The sequence below is a fragment of the Bombina bombina genome, chromosome 4 (assembly GCF_027579735.1).
Source record: "Bombina bombina isolate aBomBom1 chromosome 4, aBomBom1.pri, whole genome shotgun sequence".
Lineage (NCBI taxonomy): Eukaryota > Metazoa > Chordata > Amphibia > Anura > Bombinatoridae > Bombina > Bombina bombina.
The window spans coordinates 1,156,603,170-1,156,622,923 of record NC_069502.1 but is presented as its reverse complement, the minus strand read 5'-3'; the positions used below and the strand labels follow the sequence as shown (position 1 = coordinate 1,156,622,923).

Genomic DNA, 19,754 nt, shown 5'->3' with positions numbered 1-19,754 from the left:
AACCCACTGCGTTCAATAAATAAATGAGATATTATTTAATGAAGTGATTTCAGTGACACTTTAAAATATATATAGTTATTCGGTTATTAACTAGTCTACCACTATTATTGCAATGACAGTGGCTACCGTGGTTATCTGATCGTTCCCAAATAAGCGCATTTTTATTTGTGCAATCTGCAACTGAAGTTTCTTGGGCATCTGCTGTGATTGTTTTCTTTGTACATAGTGGATGTTTTTAATTGTTTGTAGTGTTCTGAGAGTGTTGCATTTCAGTGACTGTCAGAATATGTGTTGCATTTTAAGTTAATTGTGGTTGTTTGAAATTTGTGTCAGCAGCTAATGTTTTCTTTTGTGAAAGACAAGAATGATTGGTTTTCACTGTTTGTTTGTTATGTTTTTCTCTTTTGTGACTATGTGTGGAAGCGTGCTGTATGGACGGCATATTGAATTGTGAAGTGTATTTCATTTTGCTTGCTATTGAGAATTGTCTCTGCATGAGTGGAGTGCATGATTTGTCGTTTAGTTTCTTGTTATCTTGTGTTTGCGTGTCACATGAGATGTTTCACGCAAACATGGGGGAAGTATTGATGAGTATTGATGAATATCTTTATGTAATGGAGGTGATTATTTTTAGGAGGTGAACCTAAAACGTTTTGAATCTCCTTGTACAATGTCATTGTCTACCCACCAGCTGTGCCCTAAATTTCCTTGTCTTACCCCTATACAGGATGCACTACGTCCCTAGGATTGTCTAGAACTTTCCTTCATTGGGAAACTGGCCACGGAAAAGCATCTACCTTGATGGCCACCCCGGTCGTAGCCTGTACACCCACACCCCACTCCTTTTTTTTCCCTCCCTGGTGGATTAGATCTTTTTATTGTCTTTCTGTGTTAATTTCAGATGCCTAAAATGTTTTATTTTTCTATGTGGTTCTTAACACTATATTTGTATTTGCAGGATGAGAGTATGCTGTCTTCAGAGATTGAAACACACTAACTGAATTATTTTTGAGTTTCCATATTTATAGGTAAAATCTGTACAGGCAAAATTCCATAAGTGCACTCTTCAAAAGATTAAAGATTGAAAGCAAGTAAACCTTTAAAGAAAGACAAGATGAAGATGAAAGACCTTTTGTCAAGCTTGTTTTAACCACCAGTAAAAGGTGCTGAACTATCTTTGGATCCATTCTTTGCTTTGCATGCTGGTACCAGCCCCAGAACTGGACTCTGGGTAATCCATGACTGTTTCCTCTGATGTGTGTCGTCAGGACATAAAGACTATCCTTCTCTGGACTGTGCCTTACCGCTCGATATGGAGGACCTGTTATGCTGTTACAGGGTCAAACAAGTCAATTAGGGGAGTATTGTTTTAACTCCATTCCTTATATTGCTTGTTTTGTATTCTCGTGTATTTGTTTTATTTTTATTGATCATATTTGGTCTAAGAAATCATATGCTTCATTGGTATTAGTGCACATTGTAGTTTATGTGCTTAACATAGTAACTTTTTAGATAAATGTAACTGTGAACTTCGCAGTATTGTACTCTATTGAATGGCCCACTGAGTATAGAAAATAGGTTTAAGGAAAATGCTGCAACATAGCATAATATTTTAGACCCTTCACCCTTTAGAACATAAGGAGGACACGTCTAAGCTAGGAGTTTATAGTAAATATACAGAGAAATGTTTGTTCAGGGAATAGCATAATTATAGTTTATGAAAGCAAATGTATTTTTCCCTTTTGTTAATTAGTATGGTATCTGCAAAGTAAATTTGGTCATTCCTGATGTTTGTCAAAGAGAGTAATTCTTACCATAAAGATGTGTTTACCTTTAAAAGAGCTTGTAGTTTTAAATGATGTTCTGTTTGTATGCTTTCCTCATACAGGAGTGTGAGAGAATTTAGGTTGCATAAAATAATTAGTAAACTAGTCGTGTTTATATCAGATGAGATTGTTGAATATTAGGATCATGGTTGGAGAATTATAAACATTATAGATAGCAGCCATCCAGAATAAAGCAACATGAGGTTCTTTTATTTTTAGAAGTTCAAAGTGACATTGTAAAGAAATTCATTTATTTTTATTGACTGTTTTCTTTTTTTTCCATTTTTGCTACAGGGCAGGCCTTAGCATAAGTTTTGGCATAACCCTTCAGGCCTTTGATGAAGTCTGGCAGGTTTTCACTTGCTTAGTGTTCATGAAGTATCATTTAAAAGTATATAGAGAAGTTGTAAATTATTCTCTGAGAAATGCCAATGTATTTAGTTTGTATTATATATCAACAATGTTTTGTTTGATTTTAAATGACATAGGATGAAAGTGACGTTTTATTGGGACATAATTGTGATTGTATTGCGGTGTGTACTCATCCTGTACTGTTTCTGTTTGCTTCCAAGACTCCCTGTGACTCGAGTGTTTGCTTGCCATGGGTATCCACTGGTTGCCTTGTCTACCCCATGAACAAACCATCAGATTTCCAGTATTTCCCTGCGGAAGAACCGTGGATAAGCACCCCTACTGCAAATGAACTGTTGGAGAACTGTATTATAGCAAAGTGTCAAGGTGCAGCGCTCTCAAATGGACATCAGAGGCCACCTAGAGACAGTTGTGCTGTTGCTATGTCATGCTTTACTGTGGAAAAGGAACTGTTGGACATATTGGGGGGTGCTAGAAATGCAGGTGGAGAGATAGAAGATGCAGCGTTGTTTGGGGGTAGATGGGGGGCTGGTTGGGTCTCTGTGCTGGTAGACCGGTAGTTTTGGGAAGGCTGGAAGATAGATGGAAGGTATTGGAGGGACTGTACCTATATGCAGTGACAATTAGCCTATAAAAGTATATCACGACATAGGAATATTTTTCTCTTTAGTATTCTTATAGAGTTCTGTTACCATAATATAAGGCTTTACTAATTTTCTATGCCTGTCTATTTTTATGTTATTCTGTTAGAATAAAAGGATGGTATGTTAGGGGTAATATGAACCTGACGGGAGCCATCTTGTTCCCCGCAGCCATTTTGTAATGATTAGACTTTTATTATACTGGGTTATTATGTAGTGAGAACTATGTGCATGTTATGATAGTTTCCTTAGCTGTTCGGCCTTGTCAATGTACCTTGGCCCTACGCCCAGAATAAGATGGTTCAGAAACCTTGCTGTCTCCGCAGATGTGAGCCTATTATGACTATGTAATTATTGTTATGAGAAACTCATGTTCCAGCTTTTCCTTGTATTTTGGTCTGTATAACTGTGTAAGATGACGCGGTCCTAACGTGTCATCCCCTTAACCCTGTATGCTGTTATAAGAAAGGCTTGCACTGTGCAATAAACAGAATTGGCTTTCGATCATAATGCTGCGTGGTCTGAGTCATTCTAAGGGGCCCTTATCAGATAATCTACATATGCCTCAGGTGGTACACTGGCCCCGTGGCTTCGGCCTGACCTGACACTTACCCCCCTGGGGGGACACCTAACACGTATATAGACATACAAAAAATCTTTAGCAATGTATATGTAGGTGTCTCAAAGTTAAAACCGTTTGCCTGCCATTTTTTTCTTACACCCGAGATCGCATATCTTTGAGCCCTTATAACTTTTTTGTGCAATATTTTATTTAAATCATTTTATTAGACAGTGTTAATACGAGTGTAAGTGTAGATTGTAATGCATTTTTGAAGTGTTTTGTGTAACTTTTTATTTCTGAAAACAGTTAACCAAAGATCTGAGACTGCGGTAAGAATTGAAGCGTACATGGCGATTTTTCTAAACTTGTAATAGTGCAATGAAAAAGGATTGTGAAAAGATTGTGAAAAACCGTTTGCGCCTCACTTGCGCCCTTTGTATCTGTTCCGTAAAATAGACTTTTTACAAACATATTACAATAATTTGTTATTTTAAATACATATGTTCTTGTGCTAAATACATCATTTTTTTATGTGGGAGTACCTTTCAGCGATAGATTAGTGATCAAACGCAAAAACACGTTTATAAATCCACATTAAAGAATCATATAGTGGGGACCCTGTAACATATATTTTAATACAAACTGATATAGGCCTCGATGATATATTGTTCGCCAGCTCAAACCTTCTTTTTCTCGCTGACACTCGCAGGGCTGCCCCGATGCAATGATCGTAAAAAAGGGGCAGTCCCTGCGAGTTGCGAGATGGCTCCTATTAAAAGTAATGGAGCTTGCTGGATAGGGAAACTTCGCTCCTTAGTGCGAAGTTAGCAGTGAGCAGGGGGAGCACTTTAAAATTAAAATCCTGCAGCCAATATAACTCACATTACGCTGCTTTCTGCTTATAACATCTTACATTCGCCTATATGTTCGTATGCATTTGTTTTTCTATTGGGGTTATGTGTTCATATTGTTTTGACAAAAGCTCGCCACCTTTTAGTTGGCGAGAAAAAACTGTGATATCTGCAGTGCGAAAATCTTTATAGAATTACGCTGGGATTAGTGAGACATTGTCATATACGCCCATGGAACGCCCATGTTCAGCCCATTTTACGAAAAAACAACAATTACGCTTTGCATTTTGTATTTATAAATTCAAATTTCTGTGTTATTTTTGCACATTCAGTGTACTACAATTACGATTTACGCTGTGAATATTTAATTTGATTTATTCCTGTGTAAATTAGATACTAATTTTACATTTTTGTTAACATACGATTTTTGGTGAAGAATTTTGTTACGATTTTTGATGCACCTTAACAATACAATTTTTCCCTGCTTATTTTTGTGTGAATGATTCAAATATTTGTTTTGTATAATGTTTAAAATACGAATTTTGTTGTGCACATTTCATATGAAAATGCAGTATACGCCCCTTAGCGAGACACCCTGTTTTCAGGGTAAAAAATGGCTTTAGATCATTCCACAAGGGAAATAGAAGGACTGGCGAGCATTCTTTAATAATCTCGCCAGCCCAGAGAGCTTTCAATCATCAAGGCCATAGTATTTTTGCTTTTAATCATTGATCTCATATGTGCAACTATTTGTCCCTTTGTCTATATATAATGGTTAAATTCTGCTAATTATGACTATGCCCCCTGATGCACTATGGATATTGTAGTTTTCGAGGGGCAGAAGCAAATGTCAGTATGCTGGGATATACTAAAGCCGTGAAGCATCAGTTTTGTCACATACTTCAGCAATAGATACTAGGGGCCCGAGTCTATAGAGCTCTCTTGGCTGGTGAGATTCTTTAATAATGCTTATCAGTACTTCTATATCCCAGGTGGAATTCAACAGAGCCACTTTTTACCCTGAAAACAGGGTGTCTCGCTAATATACTGCAATTTCGTATTGGAATGAGATACACACATAAATGTGAAAATGAAAATCGTAATTTGAAAACTATACAAAATAAATAATTGAACCATTCACACAAAATTACTCAGGAAAAATCGTAACAAAATTGTTCCCTAAAAAAATTGTATTTTATCTAAACATAAAATTTGTATTTAAATCGTATTAAATAAACACAGTATAAATCGTAATTTAAGTTCACTGGATGTGCAAAAAACACATAGAAATTCGTACAAACTTCAAACCGTAATTCTTTTTTTTTCCATTAAATAGGCTGAACATGGGCGTTCTAATGGGTTTATATTAAATTGTCTCTCAAATCCCAGAGTAATTCTATAAACATTTTTGTCCTACAGGTCTCATTGTTTGTTTCTCGAAAATTAAAAGTTTTTGTCAAAATACTCAAAAGACGAACTAATCCGAAATGAAAACCTATGCGTATAAAAATGACATTGATTTTAAGGAACAGTGCATTGAAAACAGTGTAACTTGATTTGTATTAGGCATAATATTAATGTTTAAACATACGCCAGTTTCTCCCGTATACTTCATTCTCCATTGCGAGCTTTTACATAGCAGAGAGCTCTCATTATTATTTCTAGGGGAGACATCTCGCCACTCGCAGGGACATTCCCCTTTTTTATTAGAATTCCATGAGGGCTGCCCCTGCAAGTGTTGGGCTGGAAAACCAGTCTAGGCCAGGAAATATTTTAAAATCGGCCGCCAGGGCCTGATTCTCTAAGCTCTATAGTCTGGTGAGCTTCTTTAAAATGCCTCATCAGTATTACGAGGCCCCTCAGGGATTGTTTTAAAATCTATTTTAACTTGGGAACTGTGTATCTCATTAAGGGGAGTTCACTAATCTTCTTTATGTAAAGGAGAGACAATTACATTACAATATAGGGGTCAGTAAGATAAGCTGATGATTTCTCCTTCACACCGGCGAGTTTTTAAGAATCAGGCACTAGGTATAAGCTGCAGACAAACATATACATCCTGCTAGATTTACTTTAACTGAATTTAAACAACTTTTACTTTACCCTTTTTCATAGATCAATATAATATTATCTAATTAGTAATATATATATATATATATATATATATATATACATATATATATACTAGTCCTAAAGCCCGTGTAGACTGGCCATTTTTTGCAGTACAGCGGTCCCACCCCTTGCTCTCTCTCTATCCCCCCTCTCTTTTGCTCTCTCTTTCTCCCCTCTTTTGCTCTCTCTCCCCTCTCTCTTACTCTCTCCTCCCTCTCTTTTACTCTCTCTCTCCCCCCTCTCTTTTGCTCTCTCTCTCCCCCCTCTCTTTAGTTCTCTCTCTCCCCCTCATTTTTGCTCTCTCTCTCCCCCCTCTCTTTTGCTCTCTCTCTCCCCCTCTCTTTTGCTCTCTCTCTCCCCCTCTCTTTTGCTCTCTCTCTCCCCCCTCTCTTTTGTTCTCTCTCTCCCCCCTCTCTTTTGCTGTCTCTCTCTCCCCCTCTTTTGCTGTCTCTCTCTCCCCCTCTTTTGCTGTCTCTCTCCCTCTCTTTTGCTGTCTCTCTCCCTCTCTTTTGCTATCTCTCTTCCCCCTCTCGTTTGCTCTCTCTCTCCTCTCGTTTGCTCTCTCCTCTCTTTTGCTCTCTCTCTCCCCCTCTCTTTTGCTCTCTCTCCCCCTCTCTTTTGCGCTCTCTCCCCCTCTTTTGCGCTCTCTCTCCCTCTCTTTTGCGCTCTCTCCCCCCTCTCTTTTGCGCTCTCTCCCCCCTCTCTTTTGCACTCTCTCCCCCTCTCTTTTGCGCTCTTTCCCCCGTCTCTTTTGCTGTCTCTTTCCCCTCTCTTTTGCACACTCTCCCCCTCTCTTTTGCGCACTCCCCCGTCTCTTTTGCGCTCTCTCCCCCCATCTTTTGCTTTCTCTCTCCCCCTCTCTTTTGCTGTCTCTCTCCCCCCTCTCTTTTGCTGTCTCTCTCCCCCCTCTCTTTTGTGCTCTCTCCCCCCTCTCTTTTGCTGTTTCTCTCCCCCTCTCTTTTGCTGTCTCTCTCCCTCCTCTCTTTTGCTGTCTCTCTGCCCCCTCTCTTTTGCTGTCTCTCTCCCCCTCTCTTTTGTTGCCTCTCTCCCCCTCTCTTTTGCTTTCTCTCTCCCCCATCTCTTTTGCTGTCTCTCCCCCCTCTCTTTTGCTGTCTCTCCCCCTCTCTTTTGCTGTCTCTCTCCCCTCTCTCTTTTGCTGTCTCTCTCCCCCTCTCTTTTGTGCTATCTCACCCCTCTCTTTTGCTCTCTCTCTCCCCTCTCTCTTTTGCTCTCTCTCTCCCCTCTCTCTTTTGTTCTCTCTCTCCCCCTCTCTTTTGCTCTCTCTTCCCCCTCTCTTTTGCTCTCTCTCTCCCCCCTCTCTTTTGCTCTCTCTCTCCCCCCTCTCTTTTGCTCTCTCTCTCTCTCCCCCCCTCTCTTTTGCTCTCTCTCCCCTTCTTTTGCTCTCTCTCTCCCCCCCTCTTTTGCTGTCTCTCTCCCTCTCTTTTGCTATCTCTCTTCCCCCTCTCGTTTGCTCTCTCTCTCCTCTCGTTTGCTCTCTCTCTACTCTCGTTTGCTCTCTCTCTCCTCTCTTTTGCTCTCTCTCTCCCTCTCTTTTGCTCTCTCTCTCCCTCTCTTTTGCTCTCTCTCCCCCAGTCCTTTGCGCTCTCTCCCCCTCTCTTTTGCGCATGCTCCCCCCTCTCTTTTGCACACTCCTCCCCCTCTCTTTTGTGCACTCTCCCCCTCTCTTTTGCTGTCTCTCCCCCCTCTCTTTTGCGCACTCTCCCCCCTCTCTTTTGCGCTCTCTCCCCCCTCTCTTTTGCGCTCTCTCCCCCCCTCTCTTTTGCGCTCTCTCCCCCCTCTCTTTTGCTGTCTCTCTCCCCCCTCTCTTTTTGCTGTCTCTCTCCCCTCTCTTTTTGCTGTCTCTCTCCCTCCTCTCTTTTGCTGTCTCTCTCCCCCCTCTCTTTTGCTGTCTCTCTTCCCCCTCTCTTTTGCTGTCTCTCTCCCCCCTCTCTTTTGCGCATGCTCCCCCCTCTCTTTTGCGCACGCTCCCCCCTCTCTTTTGAGCACTCTTCCCCCTCTCTTTTGTGCACTCTCCCCCCTCTCTTTTGCGCACTCTCCCCCCTCTCTTTTGCGCACTCTCCCCCCTCTCTTTTGCGCACTCTCCCCCCTCTCTTTTGCACACTCTCCCCCCTCTCTTTTGCGCTCTCTCCCCCCTCTCTTTTGCTGTCTCTCTCCCCCTCTCTTTTACTGTCTCTCTCCCCCATCTCTTTTGCTGTCTCTATCCCCCTCTCTTTTGCTGTCTCTCTCGCCCCTCTCTTTTATGCTCTCTCCCCCCTCTCTTTTGCTGCCTCTCTCCCCCTCTCTTTTGCTGTCTCTCTCCCTCCTCTCTTTTGCTGTCTCTTTCCCCCTCTCTTTTGCGCACTCCCCCCCTCTCTTTTGCGCTCTCTCCCCCCCCCTCTTTTGCTGTCTCTCTCCCCCCTCTCTTTTGTGCTCTCTCCCCCCTCTCTTTTGCTGTCTCTCTCCCCCCTCTCTTTTGTTGTCTCTCTCCCCCCTCTCTTTTGCTGTCTCTCTCCCCCCTCTCTTTTGCTGTCTCTCTCCCTCCTCTCTTTTGCTGTCTCTCTCCGCCCTCTCTTTTGCTGCCTCTCTCCCCCTCTCTTTTGCTGCCTCTCTCCCCCTCTCTTTTGCTGTCTCTCTCCCCCCTCTTTTTTGCTGTCTCTCCCCCTCTCTTTTGCTGTCTCTCCCCCCTCTCTTTTGCTGTCTCTCCCCCTCTCTTTTGCTGTCTCTCCCCCCTCTCTTTTGATGTCTCTCTCCCCTCTCTCTTTTGCTGTCTCTCTCCCCTCTCTCTTTTGCTGTCTCTCTCCCCCCTCTCTTTTGCTGTCTCTCTCCCCCTCTCTTTTGCTCTCTCTCTCCCTCTCTTTTGCTCTCTCTCCCCCTCTCCTTTGCGCTCTCTCCCCCTCTCTTTTGCGCATGCTCCCCCCTCTCTTTTGCACACTCTTCCCCCTCTCTTTTGTGCACTCTCCCCCTCTCTTTTGCTGTCTCTCCCCCCTCTCTTTTGCGCACTCTCCCCCCTCTCTTTTGCGCTCTCTCCCCCCCTCTCTTTTGCGCTCTCTCCCCCCTCTCTTTTGCTGTCTCTCTCCCCCCTCTCTTTTGCTGTCTCTCCCCCTCTCTTTTTGCTGTCTCTCTCCCTCCTCTCTTTTGCTGTCTCTCTCCCCCCTCTCTTTTGCTGTCTCTCTTCCCCCTCTCTTTTGCTGTCTCTCTCCCCCCTCTCTTTTGTGCACGCTCCCCCCTCTCTTTTGCGCACGCTCCCCCCTCTCTTTTGCGCACGCTCCCCCCTCTCTTTTGCGCACTCTCCCCCCTCTGTTTTGCGCTCTCTCCCCCCTCTCTTTTGCGCTCTCTCCCCCCTCTCTTTTGCGCTCTCTCCCCCCTCTCTTTTGCTGTCTCTCTCCCCCTCTCTTTTGCTGTCTCTCTCCCCCTCTCTTTTACTGTCTCTCTCCCCCCTCTCTTTTGCTGTCTCTCTCCCCCTCTCTTTTGCCGTCTCTCTCCCCCCTCTCTTTTGCTGTCTCTCTCCCCCTCTCTTTTGCTGTCTCTCTCGCCCCTCTCTTTTGCTGTCTCTCTCCCCCCTCTCTTTTGCTGTCTCTCCCCCTCTCTTTTGCTGTCTCTCTCCCCTCTCTCTTTTGCTGTCTCTCTCCCCTCTCTCTTTTGCTGTCTCTCTCCCCCCTCTCTTTTGCTGTCTCTCTCCCCCCTCTCTTTTGTACTATCTCCCCCCTCTCTTTTGCTGTCTCTCTCCCTCCTCTCTTTTGCTGTCTCTCTCCCCCCTCTCTTTTGCTGTCTCTCTCCCCCTCTCTTTTGCTTTCTCTCTCTCCCCCCTCTCTTTTGCTGTCTCTCCCCTCTCTCTTTTGCTGTCTCTCTCCCCCCTCTCTTTTGCGGTCTCTCTCCCCCTCTCTTTTGCTGTCTCTCTCCCCCCTCTCTTTTGCTGTCTCTCTCCCCATCTCTCTTTTGCTGTCTCTCTCTCCCTCTCTCTATCCCTCCTCTTTTGCTCTCTCTATCCACACTCTTCAGAGCTCTCAGCAGCTGGCCCCGGCATCTGGCCCCGCCCGTGTCACGCACGGCCCCGTCCGAGTCACGCCTGGCCCCGCCCACGTCATGTCCGGCCACACTCATGTCGCCCACTCCGCACCCGTCTGGTCACGCCCACTCCACCACACGACGCCAGGTCAGTTGAAAGGCCAGGTGCGTTTGTCCTTGCCCGCAGTCTCTACTGCACATGACAGCTTTGGACAAACACACTTGGCCTTTTATTATATAGGATATCATTTTTAAAATAAACTAGTTTAATTTTTAACATATATTTTGTAAATGTGGCACATTTAACACCCATAATAATCAGATCTGTATGCCCAGTTATAAAACGAATTAAGAATGAATTATGTATTATATATGAACCATTGTTTCTATCAATGTATCTATATATCTATCTATCCTATCAATATCTATCTATCTATAATCTATTTATCTATTTTATATCTATCTGTCTTATCTGTCTCTCTGTCACACATTTTTACAAACATATATACAGCCCCCCCCCAACACACACAATTCAATAACTTGGGGTACATTATATTACATAGTCTAATACTCACCTTGACTGGATGTCTTGCTTCTTGTGACCAGCCATGACCAGGACAGTCTTAAGAGCTCTCATACCGAAATCATAATGATTCTGGAAAGTGTAAAATTGCATTAGTTATTTATTTTTCTATTCATCCACAAAACATCTTCAATACTAAAATTCACAATAGGATTTTAACATAGATATACATGTCTAAAGATGTATATGTATGTGTGTATATATATATATATATATATATATATAGGAATTGCACAGCGAACATTGGCTTGTCAAGCTGATTACATACATTTAATAAGCAACAATTTCAGTTGCCACACAAGGTAAAGTCTAAATATTTCAAATTAAAGGAGACATATGGTACAATTATAAGGTGACACATGCTATATTTGATAGCATTACAGTGCATCTAATACAGACTGTTGCTTACTGTCATTTGACCATACTGGCACTATACTTGCTTAGCAGGGGAGATGTACAATCGTTACAGAAGGTCTAGACTAGAGTATCAAACCTCAAGGAGCAGTGAATCACACTTCATATTCCATTCAGTATACAAATTGTGCTTAGACATTATTTCCAACTATATTAGTTTTATTCAAATGTTATTATAAGCAAATAAGACACCCTACACTCACAGTCTAGTGAGATTATAATCGTTCATTATCTCACTCTATTGTTTTCTACCCACATTGGCAATGACCTAATCGAATCAATCACAGATTAGATTATACCACTTTTTGCTTTTAACGTTGTTTGTCCCATTTTAATTTTAAAACCAATAAAGTTTAGTATTTTAACTGTTGCTTTTCCCTTAGGATTACCATTGTTTGTTGTTTTTTCTAATGGTTACATATATATATACACAATTTTCATTGTGGCTAGCATAGAGTTCATGAGTGCTTTCTAGTTACACAATCTCTGTAGGTCTAGACCTTCATTTGCAATGTTCCCTTAAGTGTACAGCACCTTGCCTAATTAAAATTTGTGTTATATTTTTATATACACTCAAAATAGGTTAACTCTTTTCAAGTAGTGCCTTTCTCCCTTTCCCCTCTTTTCTTTCCCGCCCCTTCACTTAATATATATGTCTATATATGTATACATATGTATTTATATGTGTACACATATAAACACAAATACATATGTACACATATACAGTATAGACATATATATATAAGTGCATTGAAGCCCTTTGCAGTTAATGAAAACATGAGAAAGCATATTTGTGCAGTCTTCATTTTAATAAAGGTTTTAAAGGGACAGTCTACACCAAAAAGATAGATAACGCCTTTACTACCCATTACCCAACTTTAGACATTGTTATATTAATATACTTTATAACATTGAAACCTCTAAATTTTTGCCTGTTTCTAAGCCACTACCCATGCAGGGCTCAAGGGGTGTTTGTGTACCACACGAGTGTTGTCAAAATATACTGATACTTTGTAACCAATTTGCAAATTAATAGACTGTTGAAATACAAGGTGACGTGTGAATAATACGCCGCAATTGCGGTTACAATAGTCTATTTAGATTGAGAGAAACGACTTAACACATTGTGTAATGGTTTGATTGCGATATTTAGGGATACTAGCTAGCAATTGTCTGACTGTGTTTAATCACAGCAGTACGCAGGCAGGAGGTCGCCTTTGAGCGCATAGGGATTGTATGGATACTGTATAAAAGTGTGTTCCCTAAATTGAATATTGCCAGAGTGCTTTCCCTATTTTTGAGTATATTGCCCTGAATCGCATTTACTTCCACTCCTCGTTGAGCCCCACTAGCCCAATCAGTTTTTAATCTTAAAAACTCGAGGCTCCGTTTTGAATTAAATGTGGTGATTGAGACTTTACTCACCGCAATCAGAGTCTCCTGTTTTGATTTTTAAATGTGTGATTTGTAGCATAGATGTTAAATAAAGTATAATTATTTTTAAATTTAGATACTGTTCATTTATAAAGTGTGTAATTCTACAGTGGGCTTAAAGCCCCAAATCTTTTTTTGGATCCCTAATCTATATTGTTTCTTAGCTACTTCAGACAGCCTCTTATCACTTGCTTTTTTATTAGCTTTTCACAACAGGATCCTGCTAATCCATGTGTGCCATACAGATAACATTGTGTTCACTCCTGTAGAATTTTGCATGACACAGCGCTAATTGGCTAAAATGCAAGTCAATAGATAAAAAATAGCCATGTGATAAGGGGGCTGTCAGATGAGGCTTAGATAGGTAATGACAGAGGTAAAAAGAATATTAATATAACCATGTTGTGCAAAACTAAAGAATGGGTGAAAACTGTTTACTTTCAACTCATAATAAGAGCGCAACCCGACGCTTACTACTAGCGCACTTAACGTGTGGGAGCGTTAATTAGTGTTCCACTTGTAATCTGGCCCATTGTGTGTACATAATCACTGCATACACATTTACACACATACACTGTATGCATACACCATTCATTACTATTCAACCTTATTTTTCTAATCCTGTTGTTCTACTTGTTTGGTTTTATATATGTTTATATATGTTTATATATGTTTATATATTTATATATGTTTATATATATTTATATATTTATATATGTTTATATGTTTATATATGTTTATATGTTTATATATGTTTATATGTTTATATATGTTTATATGTTTATATATGTTCTGGTACTCTGTTTTGTTCCTTTCCGCTTGTTCATTGTACATTTACACATGAACTCATCATTTTAACTGCTCAATTAACCCAGATATTTATATTACCTGTAGTCTTGACATTATACTGCCTAATATTCCATCATTTCTGTTATACCACTGAACTGAAATTGTTTTACTTTTCTTCTGGTTCTTACAATTTTTTACACTTGTATTTGGTGTAAATTCCTCACACAAATTTCAATAAAAATGATTAGATCGCTGGTTAATTTTCTAAAAGTGCCCCAAATGCCCTCAAAATAGAGGGCATTAAAGTTGTCGACTGTGGTTTGTTAAAGAAAAAACCTGCACTTAAAAGTGCCTTTACATTGCAGTCTATGGGAACTGTGTGCACACATATTAACACAGTAGAAAGCAACGATCCACTCCTTCAATATGCATAAAAAGCAAAACTTTATTTGATATGTTTTAAAAACATAAAAAGGAAGCTCCAAAACATGTACATAGCAGGCGCAACACTGGCGCTTACGCGTTTCGGCTGTCTAGCTGTAATCATAGCCTGTTAGTGCGGTGCCTTACACTCAAATTTAAAACACACAGAAAAAGCTGATTGGCTCTACTGTAATTAATTAAAAGAAAAAATACCCCAACCAGGTTAACTATTTCATGGATGACTACATGTAAGAGGAAAAACGTAAAGGCGATTAGAGAGAGAATACGAGGTGTGTATACTTAACCCCTTGAGTGCTAATGACGGCTCAGAGGGAGATCTGGGGGCTCCCACCCGCTCCTACCCCGGCAATCGGGCCTGCATAGTGACAGGCATCGCCGGGGCTTCACGTTATGCACAGTGACGTTGCGCGCAATAACGTGATGACGTCACCGTGCAACTTTATTTATACTTAACAATGTTAAGTATTGGAGCAGGGGGCATGCTGCTTAGAAGCCTGTATCTCAGGCATCTAAGCAGCTACAGACCCCCAAGACCCACCGTTGGAAAGGTAATCGCCTAACCTTTCCAACAGTGTAAGTTTTGGGGATCTGAAAAAAAAAAAGTTACAAAAATGTTGTTCAATAAATAAAAAAATATTAAAAAATCTTAGCACCCAGGTGGGAAAGTGCTTAGCACTCAAAGGGTTAAACACTAATTGTGAAAATTTATTCTGTAAAAGAAGGATTAATTAAGGCAAAAAAGAGAAAAATGTATACTAGTCCAGCTAAAGCACCGAAAAAGTAAAAAGTAAATGGGACACATATTTGGTGTGAAACCTGAGCATATGCTGCCTACAACTACTGTCCATATGGGGAATGATGCGGCATACATTCATTAATACCCTGCAATAGTAAAACACTTCAAATATCTATATTAAATATATTAAATTAAATATCCCCATAGGAAGTATATCAATTATCAATCTATAGTCCTACTAGGGGGAGATTATACATGTAAAATTTAATTACCAAAACCAGCCCCAAATTGTATATGGAAAAGCATAATTACTACCCATTATAAATACCAATAAGGGTAAATATAATAACATGACATAGCATAGCTTAACCTATAAAATTGGGATGGAGGCTCCACAGTCCACACTATTGGTGAAATCAGAGGATACCTAGGTGGCCCAAGTGCTTATGGAATACATCATTCCTAAAAATGTAGTGATGAAACTAAATATCCATACAAGAGGTGGGGGGGGGAAATATATATACTCCACTGGTATTATAAAGTGGAGCGCTAATATCGCTTGTACGCAAATGATATTTAGCGCTCCATTTGTAATCTAGCCCAGTATAGCAAACACAATTGATTTGAACTGTTTGGACATTATAGAATTTGTAACTGTATTTTGACACAAAATGACTGTGGATTGGACACATCCTTAACGGAGCTCGTTATGAGACTATAACAGACAGCAAGCAAAAACACGAAGCACTTCAATCAGTTTTTATGACATTTTCCTTTCCAGATGGCTTCTTATGTCTTGCTTCTGCTTAGTTCTGCAAAAAGCTGGTGAAAACACCGTATGCAGCTAGGTTTTTAGGTAATTACCAAAGTCTGAATGTAGGCGAACCAATTGGTTAGCATTTTTACAAATGTAACTTAGGCTAACTCTACACAACATGCCTCCTACCGACTGGAAGACCACTGTAAGAAAGACAAATGATGATGATGATTTTGCATCTAGATTGGCATCTAGGCCTGAGAATGAAATGCCCATATCTATATATTACTTTGATGCGATGTGAATCTCAAGGTTACCTGTTGAGAGAGCTGCTTGCTGGCCAGATTATAGAGGCTGACCAGTTTCCCCGACAGCAGCTTTGCAGCTCTGAATCCCTCTGAGAACAGCATTATTTCTGCAATGAGCTGGTAATCCGGTACCATCATAGCCACCGGTCTAAAGAATGATTTTAGGTTGTCTGGAAGTTCAACACGACCCTTGTACCTATAGGAACACAAAGCATAACCTCTAATACATATGTATATGTTGTATGTCTTGTAAGTAATTGTACAAATAATTCCAACAGGCTCAAGTTGTTTAAAATTGTATTCTCTATCGGAATCATGAAAGAAAACATTTGGGTTTCATATCCCTTTATCTCATGTTCAAGCAATAGTGCAATACTAAAATACTGTAATACATTACCGTATTTATTGCTGATCTTCCTTGTCCCTTTAACCATAAAGAATCAGCGTCAATTTAAAAAAAAACAATATCTTAATCACTTGTCACTTTTTACTAGATCTTGCAAAAAAAGGATTGCGCGCGGAATATGCAGGTGTCCCATATTACAAGTTGCGGCGGTACAGCTATACCGCTAGCATTTTTACCTTTACGCAACTCTCCATTCCGTACTCAAAAAATGACTTTTGAGTGTGGAATTTTCATTGCGCACGTATTACAGGTTGTGCGGTCTGGCTATTACGCTAGCGTTACAGCATATACCGCCACAATCCATTCCGTGATCTGAGACCAGTAGTTATGGATTTTGCAAAACAAAAATGTTTCACAAAACTCATAACAAAAATGTTACAAAGTACACTAACACCCATAAACTACACTATTAACCCCTAAACCGCCATCCCCACGCATTGCCAAAACTTTATTAAACTTATTAACCACTAAACCATTGCCCACCCACATCGCCAACACTAAATTAAAGTATTAACCCCTAATCCGCCACCACCCACCCACATCGCCAACACTAAAATAAAGTATAAACCCCTAAACCACCATCCCCCCACATCACAACTACCATAATAAACCGATTAACCCCTAAACCGCCGCTTACCCACATCGCTACTACTATAATTAACTTATTAACCCCTAAACCCCCTGCCCCCACATCGTAACTACTATAATAAACCTATTAACCATCGCTAATACTAAACTAAAAATATTAACCCCTAAACCACTGGCGAATTACAATGTTAAAAAATCCTAACACTGCGAAAAAACTAAAAAAAACTAACATTACAAAAAACAAACAAACACTAAGATTAGGAAAACTAAAAAAAACACTAAGATTACAAAAAATAATAAACGAAATTATCCAAAATAATAAAAATTAAACCTAATCTAATACCCTTATAAAAACAAAAAAGCCACCCCAAAATAAACCCCCCCTTCAAGCTAACAATAAACTAACAATATCCCTTAAAAGGGGTTTTTGTAGGGCATTGCCCTAAAGCAATTAGCTCTTTTACCTAAAAAATTGCAAAGTCCCCCTGAACAGTAAACAACCAACTCCCTAAAATAAAAAACCTTTGTATGGGCATTTCCCTTTCTCTCCATTAATGTCTATGGGGGAAAACGTGCACAAGAATGTCAAGTCAGGCCTTTGATTTTGTGCGGTATGGAGCTTAACGCATGATATCACATAAAAAAAGAAGGTTTTTGTGAAATTTGTAATGGCAGCGCTATGGAGAGTGCGATACCGCTCATTTATTTGCGTTATTTACGCAGCAGGTTTAGCGCACAACTTGTAATCTTGGTGACAATTTGGTAAGAGCATATACATTAGGTATGTACAAATTAAAGGGATCACTGGACTCAGATATTAAATCCACTAGGATGCAATCACATATGTAACTGTATTTGAGAATAAGCATTATATTTTATCCCATAACTCTATAAAGTTTAATTCAGAGCTTTTTATTAGTAATCTACTATAAAACTTTCTGTAAGTTTAGACTCACTGTATAAAATAATGATAAATGTTATGTATCTAGACAGAAGACCCATGCTAGGAATGAACTGTTCCTATGAATCAGGAATTTCAGGAAAAGACAATCTTAAAATAGCAAACTGTTCTACTGTTAGATTATTGTATTTAAGGGGAAAAAAATACCCACTGTTCTATTTAAAATACATGTCAATCACCTATGTAGTTCTGATCTAAACATTGCTTGGACTGTAACGGTAATTAATGAGAAAATAATATTCCTTTATTACCCAAGGGAAGGAACTACCTCTCATTACTACAGAATTATGAATCTAAATGTATAATTTCTTGAATAAAACATGTATAATTCTAAAGCACAGGAACACTATAACTTTCATATGACTTACCCAGGATTCATAGTAATAAATACTCCACAGGACATATTCAGACGGATTTCTCTTCCTTCAAACACAAACCTGCAGAAAACAATATTGTGAATAAACTGATGGATGAAAGACAACAGTTAAAATCTATGGTAGCATTTCTTCTGAACACAGTACACTTTTAGCAATGAATATATTACATACTCAAAAGCATGTAATTCTTGCTAGCAATCAAAAATAATTTGAACATTTTCTGCAGCGTTAGGGCTAGATTACATGCGGAGCTCCATTTAACTGCTCTCGACTTCGACTTTTTGCGCTCGATGGGTACCGCGCGTATTACAAGTTGAAAGAAAAATTATTTTCATCGCGCACTAACCCAACGAGCACAAAAAGCTGAAGTTAGAATATTGCGATCGTGTTAACACCCAACAAGTTGCGCAAACCAGATCGGTTTAACCAAGTGCTCTAACTCGACATGAAATATTAATATTTTACATTCCAATGTTCTTCACATTGAAGAATATGTTCTATTTATTCATAAATACATATTTAATATATATATATATATATATATATATATATATATATATATATATATTAGGGCTGTACGATTACCGCATATGCGGTTTTAATCCGCGATTAACCGCCGCAATTTAAAAATAACAAGAGTATGCCATTTTTTAGCCCCGCCCAGAAGTGACATCACTCGCCTCATGTGAACAGGTTTTGGATTGCAACACATGCAGCAGCGACTGAAGAGAAGAGAAGCCGGTCTCTACATCACAGCTGGGAGCCTGAGCCGCCTCCATTGAGATCCCACACAGAGGGAGCAGTAGAGAAGCCGGCGATAGGTCACAGGTAAAGGCTGCTGCTTGCCGCTGCTTGCTCGAAAGGGAATCTAAATCTAATAGTGCGAGTTGCAGCTGGTATCACCTGACTAACCGTTTGTCTTGTTTCTGCTGCATAGCGTGGGTGTAGAGAGCAAGAGGAGAGAAGATGGCGAATGACCCAACTGCTGCAGATAGGAACGTGGAGATATGGAAGATCAAGAAGCTGATCTAAAGCTTGGAAGCGGCCAGAGGGTAAGCAAGGGAGTGCGACATGTATTAGGTGTCGGGGCCAGTCTTGTACACATCTGGTAGTGAGTTTACCCACCAGCTAGCATGTTTGCCTATAGGGTTTAGCAGCCCTACTTCAGGCTAGAAGGCTAAAGAGGCCACAGGCTGGGGCGGCGTAGGGATTCTTACTATAGTAGAGGACCGTGAATTAAATGTGGGATCAGATAGAGTTGTGTCTATCTGTGATATAACTGTTGTTACTTGCCCAGTTAGGTGCAAGGCCTACTTAGAGTGGTTTCTCCTTCTGGAGTCATTTGCTAAACTCTTGTATCTTCATTTAGGCTTGATATATTTTTATTTTGAATCACCATAGAACTGGGTTGCTTTCAAATTAACACCCATTTGTATTTTTGTGGCAGTTGCATTATTTTTAATATTGTTATTTACTTTTCTGATCCCTCAAATATAGCTGTCATAAGTATATTAAATTATTTATCTAGATACACTTTTATTTAGGTAATTTGAATATATACCGTATATATATATATATATAAAATGTA

General features: G+C 40.0%; 1 protein-coding gene across 1 annotated transcript in view; it reads right to left on the bottom strand.

The window, feature by feature from the left end:
- DNAH14 (dynein axonemal heavy chain 14) overlaps nt 1-19,754 on the bottom strand; it is a 746,387-nt gene that overhangs the window by 479,929 nt on the left and 246,704 nt on the right. The window contains 3 exon segments of the mRNA XM_053712788.1: nt 10,945-11,024; nt 15,844-16,030; nt 18,158-18,226. Coding sequence (XP_053568763.1) covers nt 10,945-11,024; nt 15,844-16,030; nt 18,158-18,226 — 336 coding nt within the window.